General features: G+C 32.8%; 1 protein-coding gene across 2 annotated transcripts in view; it reads right to left on the bottom strand.

The window, feature by feature from the left end:
• Positions 1-17,152, bottom strand: part of LOC143229506 (uncharacterized) — a 150,260-nt gene that overhangs the window by 26,533 nt on the left and 106,575 nt on the right. For both annotated transcript variants that reach the window (XM_076461943.1, XM_076461944.1), the window contains exons 3-4: positions 4,370-4,600; positions 2,105-2,314 (exon numbers count right to left, since the gene is read on the bottom strand). In XM_076461943.1, coding sequence (XP_076318058.1) covers positions 2,105-2,314; positions 4,370-4,600 — 441 coding nt within the window. The remainder of the gene's footprint in view (positions 1-2,104; positions 2,315-4,369; positions 4,601-17,152) is intronic.

Raw genomic sequence — 17,152 nt, 5'->3', positions numbered from 1 at the left:
TGACGTCACGTTTTAAGGATTTATATTCCTAAATTTAGATTTTTTAACCCTTATGGTCCTGTACGCCATCTCCTCACCAGCTTAAAGGTGAGCTTGAAGGGTTGTACACTGAAATTTGGGGTTCGATACCTATGATGGGCACAGCGTAGATATCTCACTATGCTGCTTTTAGCTTAAACACAAACAAATAATCTCTGTTATACACATGGAATATTGAAGAAATAAACATTTCAGTAGTTTAAAAAAAATATGTTGAAAACCTAAATTAATGTATACATTTTAAAAACTGGAAGCCCATCTTAAAATTAAAACATTTTTACTGTGTTTATCACTGTAAAAATAAAATAAATAAATCCTTTTCATGTTCGTTTAATCTTTGGAAAGTGATCTTTGCACAGTTGAAGTGCTATTTGTTGCAGTGAAGTAGAACGACTTCACTGATCAGTATTTTGTTTTTATTCCTGTAGAGTTTGGTTTGTTTTGAATTTTGCGCAAGGCCACATGAGGACTATCTGCGCTAGCCTACCCTAATTCAGCAGTGTAAGACTAGAGGGAAGGCAGCTAGTCATCACCACTCATTGTCAACTCTTGGGATACTCTTTCCAACGAATAGCGGCATTGACAGTAATATTATAACGCCCCTCCGGCTCAAAGATCGAGCATGTTTGATGTGATAGGGATTCGAACCAGCAACCCCCAGAACCGAGCGCTCTGACCAGGTGGCCATACGAGAATAATTTCAAACGATTTATAAAAATTGCGGTTGAATAAAATTATCGATTATTTAATTTTGACGTTTATCGATATTTTCAATAAAAAAATGTAAAGATCGCGCTCCGTGCTTTGGGCTCGTGAATGTGTTATAAGAGTAATGGGCAAATCTCCTTACTTGATTAGAATAACCCACGAATTGGCTGTGAGCGATATTGATCAGGTGTACTCCATCTGGTCTATCGGTCTAAAAGTAAGGTTTGGTTTGTTTTGAACTTCGCGCAAAGCTACACTAGGGCTATCTGCGCTAGCCGTCCCTACTTTAGCAGTGTAAGACTAGAGGGAAGGCAGCTAGTCATCACCACCCACCACCAACTGTTGGGCTACTACTTTTTACCAATGAATAGTGGGATTGACTGTAACATTATAACGCCCACACGGCTGAAAGGGCGAGCATGTTTGTTATGACGGGGATTCGAACCCGCGACTCTCGGATTACGAGTCGAATACCCTAACCACCTGGCCATGCCGGGCGTTAAAAGTAAGGACGACTAACCTTGGAGTAGCTTTCGAACAAATAAGAACAATCTCATGTTCCATCATTTTCAACTTGCGATAGTCATTTATCATACTTCTTGGACCATATAAATATGACCAGTTTTAATGTATGTAGCGTGTTTCGCTTAAGTAGGCAGTTTTGTAGCAGGCGTGAAAACATAACACGTGTCAATGATAACAAAAAGAAGGTAAGATTTTTTATTATTTTAATTATGAAACGTAAGGTGTGTGTGTTATCATCAAGTCACTGACGTAGATGTCATAGAACAGAAATAGACATCGTTTCAAGTTGTCCAAAAGACGATGCACAAGCAAAAACTATTTTGAGAAAATATCCACAAGTTTTGAGTTTTGTTCCAATTTTAAATCTAAAATTATGTTTGGGATCCATCTTTTTCCTTTTCCTGTTGTTACTTCAAAAAATGTTACGCCTTATGTTTTCTTTTCCTTATATCAAAAGTATTTTAATATACTTACAAGATAAGACTGTAGACAAAACTAACTTTTAAAGGGTTAAAATAAAAAAAACTGTTAATATGATGCGTTTATCATTCAGCTGTATACATTTTCTTCCAATGAAGTTGAAATTAATAGTGACAGATGATGACGAGAAACTCTCTTAAAGTAAAAATGTATACAGCTGATTATGACCTAAGAAAGTCGAAACGCTGTTCTCTACTTTATTTTAATAAAAGTTTTAATACCCATACCAGTCGTCTTAAGAATAGATTAATACAGAGATTGGGTCACAAAACTCGAAACCTTCGTCCCATATTTTAATATTTTTCACAAAGTTTGTTTGAATGACTTGTAACAAGTCCTATCATACTTATACCTTTCCCGCAGCAAGACCCTCCTTCAAAGCAGAATTTCCCTTGCACCACCCCGAATCTTCGAAGTTCCTTCAGAGGCCACGTTCCCAACAGTTTTGGCGGTACTCCCGATGTTAGGCAGAACGTGTAGTCCTGGAGATGTAGCCTTGCTGGACCACAAGGAAGCTTACTGCGTGCTGGAACGTGGGAAACCTGAACCAGGTAGTTGTGTTCTGTAAAGACACACACGAACATTTTGACTAAACTCGTAAAATTATTGAATCTCTCCAAGAATTAGTTCAATCGGCATTTCTAAAAGATTTCTTATTTATTTATCTTCAGGCAATTATCTGTCTTGTAATCTATATTTGTCTTATCCTCCGTTTACTGAAATTTGTTTCAATTTGACTGCTCGCTCATAGTGTTTATCTCTTTCAGTCTTTCCATTTTCTTTCAGTTTGCAAACACATTCAGCCACTTTTGCGTAGTTACCCAGGTATCGATCTAACATCACAGTAGTTGTTTCGTGATACAGTAAAGGTATTCTTGTTTATATTGCCTGTAGGTTATTTTCTAAAGTTACTTATTCTTACTTAGGGACATTTTGTTAGATACGTCAGTCTAATTCGATATCAAAACATCATTTTCTTAACCTGAAGATGACGTAGGAAGGTCGAAACGTTGTTCTCTCCTTATCAATAAAATTGTTAATATCCATACCAGTCGTTCTGAGATACAAAACATCACTGAAGTTAATCTTCAATTTAAAATGAAACTTTAACAATATCAAAATTGAGATTTTCAAAGCTATTGGTAAATCTTCGAAACTACGTACACGTGAACGTTTTTGCTGTTCGCCTGTCGGGGGGCGTTAACTTCGGAGGATTTATGGAATTCCAGTGACGTCATTTCTACTAGCTCCTCTAAAACTCTGAATTACAAAATCGATAGAATTCGGCAGGTAAAATTGAGAATTGTACTTCTTGGATAACGATTCAAGACACGTAAGCGTAGCTTTCAAACGACTGGTTTGTAGCTTTGCCATGGCCTTAAGAGTAATGTGCATATTGAGAATATTAAAGTATAAATCTCAAAAAGAAACATCAAGCGAATTATCGAACTATACCAGAGGATAAAAAGTTTTTCCAGACTTGATTATTCGTGGTAAAAAGAGACGCAACTATTAAAATTATTAGAAATCCTAGGAAATAGTCTTTTGCACACGAGAAACTAAGCCTAACACACGCCATATTGTTTTATGGTATCCTTATCCTTATTGTGCCGCTAACGATTTTAAATGCAATTACAAATGTTAATATTTGAATCATACAAGCGTAAGATAATAACGACATGATATTGAAATTTTAATGTTTACTTCTCCTAGTTTCGTTTAAAACATGTAACGTTTACAGTATCTAGAGAAGACTTACGTTTTGTCAATAAAGTTAGTTAAATCTCATTTTGTTCTAATTATCTATGGTGAGACGTTTCTGATTCCTAGTGTGTGTTATGCAGATAGTTATAAGAAAATCAATCGTATAGGTTTCGTAGATGTAGTATAAGATTAAAGCTTTTTAAAACTACGGTGGGGTTTTTATCTTTTAAAATATAATTGAAACAAAGTTTTTGTGTATTTTTCAGAGCTAAATTTCAATTTTATCAATGTATCTTGGATTCAGAGAGATTCGTTAAGCATCAGCTGAATTATTTTAACATTTATGATTATTATTATTACAAGAATTTATAAGAACTTTAAAGGACTCGTTTATTTTTTACGTAGAACTAATGATCAAAGTTGTAAATAAAGGACTTTTCCCTTTTTTTAATCAATTCTGAATCAAACTGCTGGTTTAATAAAAGTGCATTTTATAAAAAAAAATTTATTTTAGGCTGTGAACTATTAAACATTATCAACCCAGAATAGTAAATCGTGAAGTTTAAATAAAACGATGATTTCAGTGCTTTTCTAATAACATTTCAGAAACTTTATAATTTATGAACAACATAGTAACTTTGCCATTTCTTGAACAACAATTTATTAATATATTACTTTTGTCTCTCATCTTGGAAACAACGTTCTACTGTATAGTAACTTTGTGACTTATATTGTCGATTGTTTAGTAACGTGAAGATATTCATATAGGAAATATATATTAACAGTATAGGAACGTTATAAATCATACTGGTGAGACTGTTTAATACAAAAATAACAGTGTAACAACATTGTACATCTCAATTATAAAAGTGATTATCATTGCAAACAAACATTTCGCTATATCATTACTCACCTTCGATCAAATTTGATCTGATTTTCACCTGCCATTGTATCAAAAGCTCCCTGGAGTCAAAAGCTAGGACCACAACCATATCTGAACATATGACAGCCATGGTGTTGCTTTCTTTGTCCAGAGTAAAACTAGTCTCTAAACCTAAAAACTTCTCCAGGGACAAGGAGGCCTTCGTCGGCGCATTCTTACATCGTTCTTTGCTGTCTCTGTATAGCTGAAGGTGGAGACAGTCTAAACGACACAATATTTTGATAGTTCTTTTAAAATATTCATAAAAATTTATGTATTTACACACTTAAATATTGAACTAACAGGAACAGGTTTTCACAATGGACGAAAACTGGTTAGTTGAACAAAATAACTGTTTTACTTCACAGAATGGTGACATTTATTTGTTTTCAAATTATCGCGTGCTTAGCTACGCGAAGCTTCTTTGCTTAATTACACTAGTCTTATCTGTCCACAGTCGTCCCTGATACACTGAAGGGAAGGCTGCTAGACAACAGCACCCTCAGCTACTGTTTAAATGATGTACATCATAGGTTACAATAAGAATACACTTAAGATGAAAGCTAATTTTCACGATTGAGCTATGAGTTTAATTAAGCTTTTTAATTACACCTATCTGAAGAAGTATCTTTATTTTCAAATTAAACTGAATTATTTGGTTTATCGTAATGAGTAATGGACTCAAACAATTTTAATAGACTTTTCTTTGACAGTGTTTAAGGTTCATTCGTGCATTTGGAAACATTAAGAGGCATATTTAACTTACATAATAATTGTGTAGACAACTAGTTGAAAATAACATACGAAGTATGAGCAATCTAACTGGCAACTGGTTAACCCACAGCGATTATCATGTATCAAACTGTTCGATTGTGACTAATATTTACTAAGAAATCACCACAAAGCTTAGCAAATATTATATTTTTCATCCTTTTGGGATGAACCATACCTTTACTCTTACGTGAGTTTCACTATAAAGTCTAAAGTTCAGGTCACGATGAAACGGAAAACAAACACAACAACGTGTTAACATTCTAGTTCCTCTACAGCTTCAGTTGTACAGAAATGTGCGATTTCTTATTTATAGTTTCTATAAAACTTATGGCAACACACTAAGATTTTAGACTTACATATGAATAAACAGAGAAAGACCGGAAAATTTTGTTTTTGTTACATCTTTCCCTGTAATTGTTTTTCAGCTTTTACAAAAAAACAACAACAACAGTTCCAGCGCGTTAGACTTACGAAACGGTTATTTTGTATATTTGGCCACCATTTCATAAGAAAGACCCGTGTTGTTACATCTTATTTGTCTTAATGAATTCTGTAGGATTACAGAAGAATGTTCTTTAAGTGAATAACAGTAAATATGGTATCTTATATATTCAATAGTTATATTAAAAATTAGGAGCTATAAAATTATTACGCAACGATAATTAATTTCGTTTTCTCTCAAGTCATTCGAACAAGAGTTAATTGAATGCGCAGAAGAAAAGAGTCAGAAAAGCGCCATTCTTTTGTTTAAAAACAATCTAAGTATTTCTTGATTAGAACTCTCGGTGCTTTTCTGTGGTACCCTGGTGGACAATGTCTGTTAACTCTTGCACGAGATTCCTGAAGAAAAATGATCTCTGTTGGTTTGAAAGTACCACGACAAGCCAATACTACAGAACTTTTTTTACTGCTATTACAAATCAAGGGAAAAATCGAGAAAAGGAGTAGAAAATGGAATGAAATCAAGTAAGGACAAGAAATACAGAAAAGGAACGAAAAAGTTGGGATCAGCATAAAGTCTAAGTCTCCTTACCTTTCGTAAAAAAAAAAAGAAAAATGAAATAACGAGATGGTTAAGTCATACAATAATAAAAGAAAAGAAACATAGAAACAGAAACTGAGAGAGAGAAAAAACATATATACAGCACTAAGAAGAAGCCACTAAACTAAATACTGGAAAGTTTTTGCTTATCTATAGCGATGTTAGGGTAGAAGACTGAAATACTGAACATTTCTTTTTTACAAATATAAATAAAAGTAAACATTAGGCTAGAAGAACAAAAGCTGGACATTTTCAATTTTGCAGCCATTATTAGGTCAAATATCAATTTAGAAGTAAAAACAAAAACAACATAAAACGGATCATTGTATATTCCTACAACTACGCAGTTAAGTCAGAGCTTAAGAGTAGAAGAACTAACTACTGAATATTTTGTTCTTCCAATTATTTTGAAATCAAAGATTAGAATAGAAGAAATATATATTAAACATTTTTAAAGATATAGTGAGTGTTAGGCCAGAAGTTTTGATAAAAAACTATATAATGAACGTTTTAATTCTTACAGCTAGTGCTCAACCAAAAGTTAGGATATAAAAACTATAATAAGACACTTTTAATGTTAAAATTAATGTTGAATCAAAAGTTCGGATAGAAGAGCTGCTTGTTTTTGAATTTCGCGCAAAACTACACGATGGCTATATGCGCTAGCCATCTCTAATTTAGCAGTGTAAGACTAGAGGGAAGACAGCTAGTCATCACTCTTGGGCTTCTCTTTTACCAACGAACAGTGGGAGTCACCATCACATAATAACGCCCTCACAGCTGAAAGGGCGAGCGTGTTTGGTGCAACGGGGATCCAAACCCGCCACTCTCGGATTAGGAGTCGAGTGCCTTAACCATCTGGCCATGTTGGGCCTAGAAAAGCTTATACTGAACATTTTTAATTGTACAGCAAGTGGAGAGTCAAATGTTGGGGAGGCAGACCTATTTATTGGACATTTCTATCATATAAAGTTAGGAAAAAAACAACAACATTCTTAATCTTACAGTTCGTATCATTTCAAAATGTAAGTAAAAACATCTAAATATTGGACGTTTCTATAATTACAATTAGTATTATATCAAAAACAACCAAATATTAAACTCTTCTATAATTACTGTTCGTATGTTACCAAATGTTGGGTTAAAAGAACTAAATATTGGACATTTTTATAATTATTCTTAGCATTATATCAAAAGTGTTAAAAGAACCAAATATTGGATATTTCTATAATAGTAGTTCATATTAGGTGTAACGTATTTACTGGTGTACACTTATTTTAGTAGATACGCTTGTTTCTGAGACTTGTCCGAAATAAATTATAATACGTAACATATACCAAAACCTAGGACAAAAGAACCAAACACTGGACATTTCTATGATTACAGTTAGATTTAAATAATTAAATATAAATGTTTCTACTCTTACAGTATAGTGTTGGATTTAGTTTAACTTGTACCTTTATGCGCTCGCTTCTCATTACAAGAACAATATGAAAGAATGTTCTTTCAGGAAAACCTTGGAGATTAATACTAATAATTTTATTTGCATTAAAACTGTTTGGAAGAAATCTTCCTTTCATGAGTCAAAACATTTTAATCTTGATTCACTAATGAAAATAGAACGACAGTAAAGCTACAGTTCGAACCTGTAAACTTTGTGGTGCATGTAAGGGTAAAAGGAAATGTCAAAATATGATTACGTTGAACACGTAGGAACAAACAAAAGAAGTATTAATCCAATAAATAGTGGAAAATCTCCAGTTTCTAGCAATGGAAATTTTTATTTCCTTTGAGATCTGAGGCTTCTGACAAATGTGTCGAATGTCTAAGATCAAGTAAACTTTCCTGCATAAATTGTCCCAGATATAAAAAAAAAAATAAAAAGTGAGAATGAAGTCTGTTTAATCAAATTTTTTCATGGACCCTTGAGTCAAGCAAATTGAGGTTGTCTAACGTTTCTTGCCACGCTTTAATTATTAAGTGTTCTTTAGAAAAAAACACATTAAACTTTAAAGGAAAGTATTATGTAGAAGGTTCAGCTGTACTTTTAGTAGCAGGTATCTAGCAAAGAGAGGGCAAAAATATAATACTAAAATACTGTAAGAACTTTCAAGATGATTGACTTCGATTTTGCTGAATTGATTGGATTGCCTCGTATTTCATTAAAATAAATTCCAGTGGGAGCACATATCTCCATGAATATTATGTTGGTTTGATTGATAGGTTTAGCAATCCGTTTAATATTGTCGCTAGCACCAGTGGTTGGAATGTCATTGCCAGTGTTTGGAACATTTTTGAAATAACTTTATGTGTGTTTACAAAAACTACTAAAATCTGAAGTATGAGGTAACGTGCCCTGAAGTGATGTTTAACGTGTAACCTTCCTATTTTTAAGCACTAAAATATCAAGAAAAATGACCATTACTAGCGTTTTCTGTATTGATATTTCAAGCACGTATTGATGAATCAGTGTCCAGACAATGAAACTAACTTAAACCATGATTTTCACTTTAAAAACAACTACCAGAGTATGTCATGTAGCTTCAAATTTATAACAGGTAATAATGAATGAATTTGTGACGCAGATTGGCCCTCTGGTAGAGCTCTGGATTTCGGACCTAGTAAGCTGGCTTCGAACCCTGCGATGTTAAAAATATTTTACTCACTTAAAGTGAGTGCGTTATAAGGGAGACAGTTATTCTTAGCGTGGATGGTGATGACAGGGTGATTCTGAGTGATCGCCTTCCATCTGGGCAGTACTTCAAAATTATGACCATTTGCAGATACTCTTGGTAGCTTTGAAATGAAATAATGTTTGTTGAATAGTGTTGTAAATATTTCAAACGCTAGAAATGAAAACAAACTGTAATTGTTTATTAAAAGTTATTGACTGATATACTAACTGTTAAGTGAATAAAACCACATAAATTTATTCTCTGCAAATGGTATATTAAGTAGTATTGTTCAGTTTTGGTCGCGGTTACTTCATGCAAACCAAAATCGCTATACTCATCATAAACTGTATCAAAATCCATTCGGAATCTCAAAATGGGAAATTTCGGCTTATAAATTCCTGGCGAATATCCTCCTAATGTTGAAAATTGAAGCTTAGAAGAAAAAAAACCAACGAAAGTAAATCCTAGAAGCAACATATAGGTGGTGCGAAATGCAAATTTATATAGTTAAGGAAAAAATATAAAGCAACGGGGTAAAAAAGTAGTTATGGTGAAAACGCCTGAACTAACAAAGCGTGAAAGCTTTTTATATCAACAAAACATAACAAAATATCATGTTATTTTTTTCATAATAAACTGCAGGTGTTTCTTCTCACAATTCCTTTAGTCACGTTTTAAGGATTTTGAAACGGAATTGTGTAAAAATAGCATTACAAGCCTACCCTTTTTTCTCACTGATGCATTTTATATTAGTGTCAAGATAAACTATATCAATGTTATCCACTATTATTGTTTAAATTGTGGACAATATAATTTAGCATCTCATCTGAACTCTTTATTGTATCTTGCTGTTCATATCCCGCCTACCTGTACAAAGCCAATAAGAACATACACACCTTAAGTGAGCTATGAAATGAGAGGAATGTGTGAAAAAATAAAACGTGAAAGATAAAAGTATGTTTTTAAACTTAGATATTACACAATGGTGTTCAGTTGTGCTAAGGACAGTAAAATACCTTTGAGAGATATTATATATGCACTGAACACCAAAAAAACTGATGATACAGAATAAAGGCACGTCTGGTGAAGCGATAAAGCTCTTTTTTCGACAGTAAATGTGTAAAGTTCGTTTTTGATAGCTACGTAGAAGTACTTCAATCAGTAGCAATGAAATGAAAATAAGACTTCTCCTACGCACATTAACTTTATATTGATGTGACTTAATGTTCATTGGGTTCTTCCAGACACGCTTTTCTACATGCTCTTTTTTATTCTATCAGAGAACATACAAAGTCAAGGAGATCACGCAACCGTAAACAAGTGTGTGTTGTTATTTTATCTCTTCAACCCATACCCACAGATTTCGACTCCTTTTTTTCTAGTCTCTCCTCTGTTTTTTGTACCCATTTCCCTCCTACGACCCGACCTGAGATTTGAAAACGAGAAAAAAAACACCACAGCTCTTAGAAAACCTTAAGTGTGAAGAAGATCACTTCCCTGTCGATAAGTGAAGCGTTGATGTATAATATGGACTTAAGAAAAAACAGAAAATAACGGTTATCGAGTCAAAATAATGCGAGTAACTCCAAGTTGTCGTACTGAAATAAAAAAAATATTTTCTTCCATAACACAGTTAGCATTTGTAGTGACGTTAAGCCTTCATACTTCTGTTCCTTCTAATATTGTTTCTAGTTTTTTAAAAATTTGTAGATTTGAACATCAAAAGTTTTCTTTACATCTATTTGTGGCCACACATTGATTCTTAACGAATATTCAGTACAAGATCTTGCAAAGAAACACATTCTATGAACTCCAGGATAGATCAATATATAAAAAACAAACAAACGAAAACGGATGCACGTGAAATAACATGAAACCTGACATTAAAACATATGCAGAAATGAAATTTACAAAAAGAAAATTTGTTAATTCAAACCATCGACAGCGATGCCTTACGGCACTCTAGACAAATGATATTTTCCTATGTCGACCTAATTGGCTGAGAAACACCTTTGTTAATTAAGAAAAGTTTTTCATTACAGTAAAATGTTTTATTTCAGTTCCTCCTGGCAACCTACTTAAAATGAAACCTGGTAAATATGTAGTTGAAAATGATAATTGACAATGAAAAAATATGTATTTGGAAAGATATTTGCTTCACGAAAATTTCACGTTTAGCTGATTACTACTCATAATCTGAGGGTCGCGAGTTGGAATCCCCGTCACACCAAACAAGCTCGCTCTTTCAGCTGTGGCGGCGTTATAATATAATGGTCAATCCCACTATTCGTTGATAAAAGAGTAGCTCAAGAATTGGCGGTGGGTGGTGATGACTAGCTGCCTTCCTTCTAGTCTTACACTGCTAAATTAGGAATGGCTAGCGCAGATAGCTCTCGTGTAGCTTTGTGCAAAACTTAAAACAAATGTGTTTCTTAGGAAAAGTATGTAACTTAATAATTCTATCAAAAATTAACTACCCTATGAAAGAAAGAAAAAAAGATATAAAAGGAAATCGCATAGGACCTTTTCACCAGGTACATGCACCAAAACTGGTAAGGGTGGATTTAGATCTATTCCACATTCCACCTTCTGAGGAATAGTAAATATAGAACAGCACTTTAGATTTTTTCATTGGATACATGAAAGGAAAGTGTTAGGGTAGGTTAATTTTTAGGTCTTTTTACACATGGTACTTCCACGTAAGTTTCTTTCTCACGAGGTACATCGGAGGGAGAGATCAAGATCGGACGATATTTATATCTGTCTCACCAAGTGCAAGCGGAGAAATTGTAGAGAAAGATAGAACATATCAAATCATTTCAGTAAATGTTATCATATAAACAATATACGACTCATAAACTTCTGTTTTACTTTGTGTGATACCAGTATGTCTGCATTAAAAGAATGAAGAAATTCGCTTTACAGCTTAGAACTCTAAATGTATGAAGAAAGTTAAATTTTTTTGTGTTCTCTCAGAAGGTTCAGAAATGAAAGATGTATGCTAAAGAACAAGTTTCTATCAGTGTAATGCTGAGTGTGATATGGATAATAAATAATTACGCTTGAAAAAGATGTAAAACAGTTGGCATATAAACTTTTAACACAAATAAAAACAAACAAGTGAGGCAACTGACAATGGTAAAAATCTAGTTAGCTAAAAACTAGGTAGATATGCCGATTCACGTCTGGTTTCCTTATTGTGCAAAATAAAGCCAGCAGGTGTTTAGGACTTAATATTTTTTTCTTTGTTGAACAACAGAGTGTTATTTGTAATAAAAATGACGCAAGAACTGATACACAACAAAAAGTGGAACAGGTTCTGATGAGAGCCATCTAGCCAGATATTCAGGAACTAATAATTATCCTATATAACGCGACTCAGGAACTACAGCTTGATACAGTATTCTAGAATTCTTGTTTTCCTGGGTGGAGGGAGAGGGGGGAAATGACAAAATAAAGTCTTCTTAAACGGACACACTTCTTGTAATGTTTATATAGAGATTGTGTCTTTTGAGAGCGAAATAGAGTTGGGAGTTATCTATCTTTGCTTATAAATTTGCCCTTTGGGTTCTGTTCAGTTTGCAAAGGTTGAAACTAAGACTTGAAACATATTTGCTTATATTGGATATCAAATCCCGTACAATGATCCGCTGAGTACTGCAGTTTCGAGATAAATCGATAAGCAGGAACGTTATCTAGATCAGCTGCTTACATCTTTGGCAATAGGTTACAACTTGGCATAAATATTTGTTTACATGCATATCTTTAGACTTCAGATCATTTAAATATGTTTGTTTAAGAACCTGATGAACAGATTTTCCTGTATATATATATATAGACATATTTGAATGATATTAACATATATAACCGAAAAACAATATATTTATATATATAATTGAGCAACAAGTAAAGCTACACAATGGACTCTCCCTGAATTTTTGCGTTGGCATAAGAATTTATATATAACTGAATGAGAGTTACGATACATACAATGAAATAATGATTTTATAATACATATAACTCCTGGAAGCCTATTTGGCGTTATTTTATTGATTAACTTAACAGTTTTGTTTCATGATTTTAAATATTTTTGCGTTGCTAAGTTCTGCTAATAAAACAACTTTTGAACAAAAAATTTTGTTTATTCTAAAGCTTTTGCTCAGGAAACCAAAACTAGGTATACATTTAAGCAATGAAATTTTTACCTAGAATTTTTAAATAGTTCAAACATTATCCTAGTGGTATTTTGTGTTTTTAGGAAAGTACGAGTTACTTCATGAATTAGGAATTAATATTTTTAAGACAGTGAAAGAAATAGGGGAAAAGAATTAATTTAATCAAATGATGTTTAAAGAAAATTTGGAGCTGATAAAATTTGCAAGAAACCTGCAAATTTATTATAGTGCATTTTCATTTACGCTCATAATTAAAGAACATAAAGCATATTTCAGAATCGTCAATACTTACGAAGGAACTATTGGAACTCGCTATTCTTGTTTGTAAAATAAAATCTGAACAAATTCTTAGAAAAGATACGCTCAAATTATTCAATCTCTAAAACATATATCAGCCCAGGGAGAAATTTCTCAGTTACGGAAGAACTGTTAGTTATCTGTAAATACAGACAAAACGACCAGAACATTGGCATCAAATCGTACGGTATTACGAACTAGTTTTGACAAATGAAAAACCTTCCGTAAGCGATACTATATAAGCCGACCGTCACTTATTTTAAGCTAGAATCATTATGGCAGGTTTATGTGTAATGGAGAAGATTATGATTCACCAACTACTGGGAGAACCGTCTCGTTCATGATAAACTGTTGTCGGCACGTCAGACGTGGCTGCTTCGAGCTGCCAGTGAATAAGGATTGAACACCTTGTCACTTGCAATCTTTGTGCTGCTAGATAGGAATTCGCTTCCATGCCACGATGGCCCATCAAGAGATAACAGCGAGGAAGCTTTGAATGCAGGAAATTATATTTACTGGTAATCAATTTATCGATACGCCTGTGATGGAAAAATTATTGTATTCGTGACGATAAAAGTACAAATGCACAAAATGCACTACACTTGTTTAGTTAACTCGTATCCGGAATTATTGTAGGAAGCCTAAACCGTTCAGACAGACACTAGGATTAGGACAGATTCTTCACACAAATCATAATATTTTGAAACCAATATTTATGAAGTAAATATAAGGCATTATTATTTATTATACATGTTTTTAACTTGATAAACTTCGAACAGACACATTATCACAACTAATTAATTGCAAAAAATCGATATAAAGGAAATTTTTCAATGCTTCGTAGATGTGGCTCGTATTATCTTCGAAATATATATGTTTTTTGTTTTGTTTGTTTCAGAATTTTGCGCAAAGCTACGCAATGTTTATCTACGCATACATAACCATAATTTTGAACTGACAGACTAGAGGAAGGTAGCTTATCAACAACATTCAGTGCTATGATAACCACGAGTATCGAAATCCGGTTTATAGCGGTATAAGTATTCAGAATTACTACTGAGCCACCGAGGAACAAGTGGCTGTTTAGTTTTTTGTGAGTTTGACCTATCACTTTGTATAAGTCGTGTAAAATATAATATTTTAAATTTAAAAATAAAACTTTACTTTTCGTTGATATTCTTACAACGGTTTCTATTTTAGGATGGTATTTGGCAAAAATAAAACAAAGTTCGTCTTTTTAACGCTTTACTTCTTTCGAGGACTGAAAAGTAGCCTAACATAGAAACTGTTATAATAATACTAACAAGTTTAGTATTTGTTATAAAATTCACTTAAATAATAAATGTTTTTTTTTTTCAGATTTATCTTAATTTGGCCACCTTGAATTTTAAACTAAAGGTGTATATGATATAACGCGTCAGATTTATACTTTCCTAGCTTGGCTGAACATTATATATATATATATAATGTAAGATTTAAAAATTATGGGAAGTGTATTGAAAATGTATTTTTTACATTCATCCTAATTTTTCAATCTCGAAATCTAATTGTGAAACATGTAAAGATTGCATTTCAGATTTTGTCATGTTATACTTCATATGTAGAGCAAGCGTTTGGGAATTTTTTTTGTCGCTTGTCACCCAATCCTTACTGAAGAGTTCTGGTATCAAACGAAAAGCTTTTGGGCAGTGACTTTGTTGGAAACAAAAAACAGGTTTGAGATGATATTTTTACACACCTGTGGTTTAGAATTCGAAACGTAAAGATTAAGGGGTGTAAAAACAATAACTATAGCTTAAGTGTTTTTAATAGCAAATGTTGGGAGCATTGGATTCTAATGCTTCGCAAGGTTTTTGTGTTTAAATAGTAAAGTGTTAACAGGAATAATTTCTTCTTATATTTTAAAATCATGTAAAATACCATGATTCGATAGTCAGGCGATTAATGAATGCACTTTGATTCTTAGTCTTTCATTTGTAATGTCCACCTGTTTTTGTTGTTGGACATGTATAGTACAAAAAATATTATACAATTATTAATATAAAATTATTTAATGATATTAACTGCGATTATAATATTATTTTCAAATTTTGTTAAAGACGAAATAAGTATACTCCAAAACTTCCTAATCTTTTGTAAAAAATAGAAGGTTTTCGTCTTATCGGCAGTTTTCATCTTTATTATTAGCTAACTGAGCATCGTAAGATATTATTGGGTTGGGTTTGAGGCTGAAAATATCACTGCGAAGGAGAGTTCCCAACAGATGGCACATCAGTCAGAATAGGCATTAGTGTTGAGTTATAATAATCAGTCTTCTATTCAGTTTATTATTTTTTAGAACTGGCTTTGTTGATTTATGTACAAGTTACTTCCACGAGTTTTGTCTATGAAGTTAACTTATTTTTAATCACTAGTTCGTATTAGTAAAAGCTAAAGAAAGAGTAAACGTATAATCAAGTTTGTACGTAAGTAAGCATTTTGTGGTAACGAATGAATATCAAAATCTATAGATACAAGTATGTCTTTTATAACACTAGCAAGTATCAGTTTTGAAAATAGAAAATACGATTTGCTGACTTTATATGTCTATCCAAGAATAACTGAATTACTAAGTAGATGCAAAATACATCAAATTTTTTTTTATGCTTACCCTAGTTACAGCTATACAGCGATGTAAAGTCAGTGTTGCTTTGCGATGAATTATACGTGTGTCCAATTAAAATCACCTTAAAATTCGGTTGTAGAATTACGTTCTGAAAGATAATCGAACACACATAATTGACGTTGCAAAATCGAATAATAGGACTTATAACCTTTAGTTAAGTTAGTCAAGCTGTTAGTACTCGTGAGTTTTTGTCTTCCCATGTACAAACCAATACTTAAAGCGGTGAAGTTATTAAGCCGTGTCTTACGTATGCAGTCTAAATAAACCGATGATTAATAGGCTTCACAAGACGTCTTTCTAAGTCTTCGTCAGCGTCTAGCGACGTGAGGGCCGAATAAATGAGGCTAATGAGACAGTGAATAATTGACCAACCGTAAACCTGTGAAGGGGATTGTTCTTTCAATCTGATACCGCCTTATTGAAGAAATCGCTTCAAGTTCTTCTAGTTGTTTTTTCTTTTTTTTTTCATAACAACGAGGTTATTTTATGGGCATGAAAAGACATATTCTCAGAAATAGATCAAACAGATGATTAGGAACTCTGCAAAAAAGTCTATTAGTTTAGTCTTCTTTCTGAAGAATTTTCTGGAACTCTTTTTCATTATATTTTAAATGCTCACAAATGGTAATGATGGCTAAGACGAGAGAAAATAAATGAATATAGGCAGCTTCGTCGAGAAAGAAAGTTAACAAACCAGTTTTCACATAATTAAAACTGCTCATTAACTCAATTAAAAATGTGCCGTTAATTTAAGACGTCACTCAGTAATTAGCGTTCTAAGTTAGCCGAACATTCTCTCATGATAACTCTAACAATACATGTTTAAAACATTAGAAACTTCTTACAAACGTTTACTAAAATGATTCGAAAAAAATGTTTCACTCTAAAAAGAAACTTACTAATATTTTATTCATTTCTCAAATCTTTATTATGTAATAATATTATAGTATCATTGTAGTAGTAGTTGAAAAATTTGTCGTGTTTTAAGGATAGATATTTTACTTTGATGTTTCGATTTCTACCAGTTACTCTGAAGTGCTGCCACGTTACTCTGACATTAAATTGGCCAGCAACGAGTTACAAACATAATGAAAACCATTTCATGTAAAAAACATGCTGCATATTTCAATAAAATATTGGAATGTC

Source organism: Tachypleus tridentatus, chromosome 10 (genome assembly GCF_004210375.1).
Source record: "Tachypleus tridentatus isolate NWPU-2018 chromosome 10, ASM421037v1, whole genome shotgun sequence".
NCBI classification, from domain to species: Eukaryota; Metazoa; Arthropoda; class Merostomata; order Xiphosura; family Limulidae; genus Tachypleus; species Tachypleus tridentatus.
This window is presented reverse-complemented; position numbering and strand designations above follow the sequence as displayed.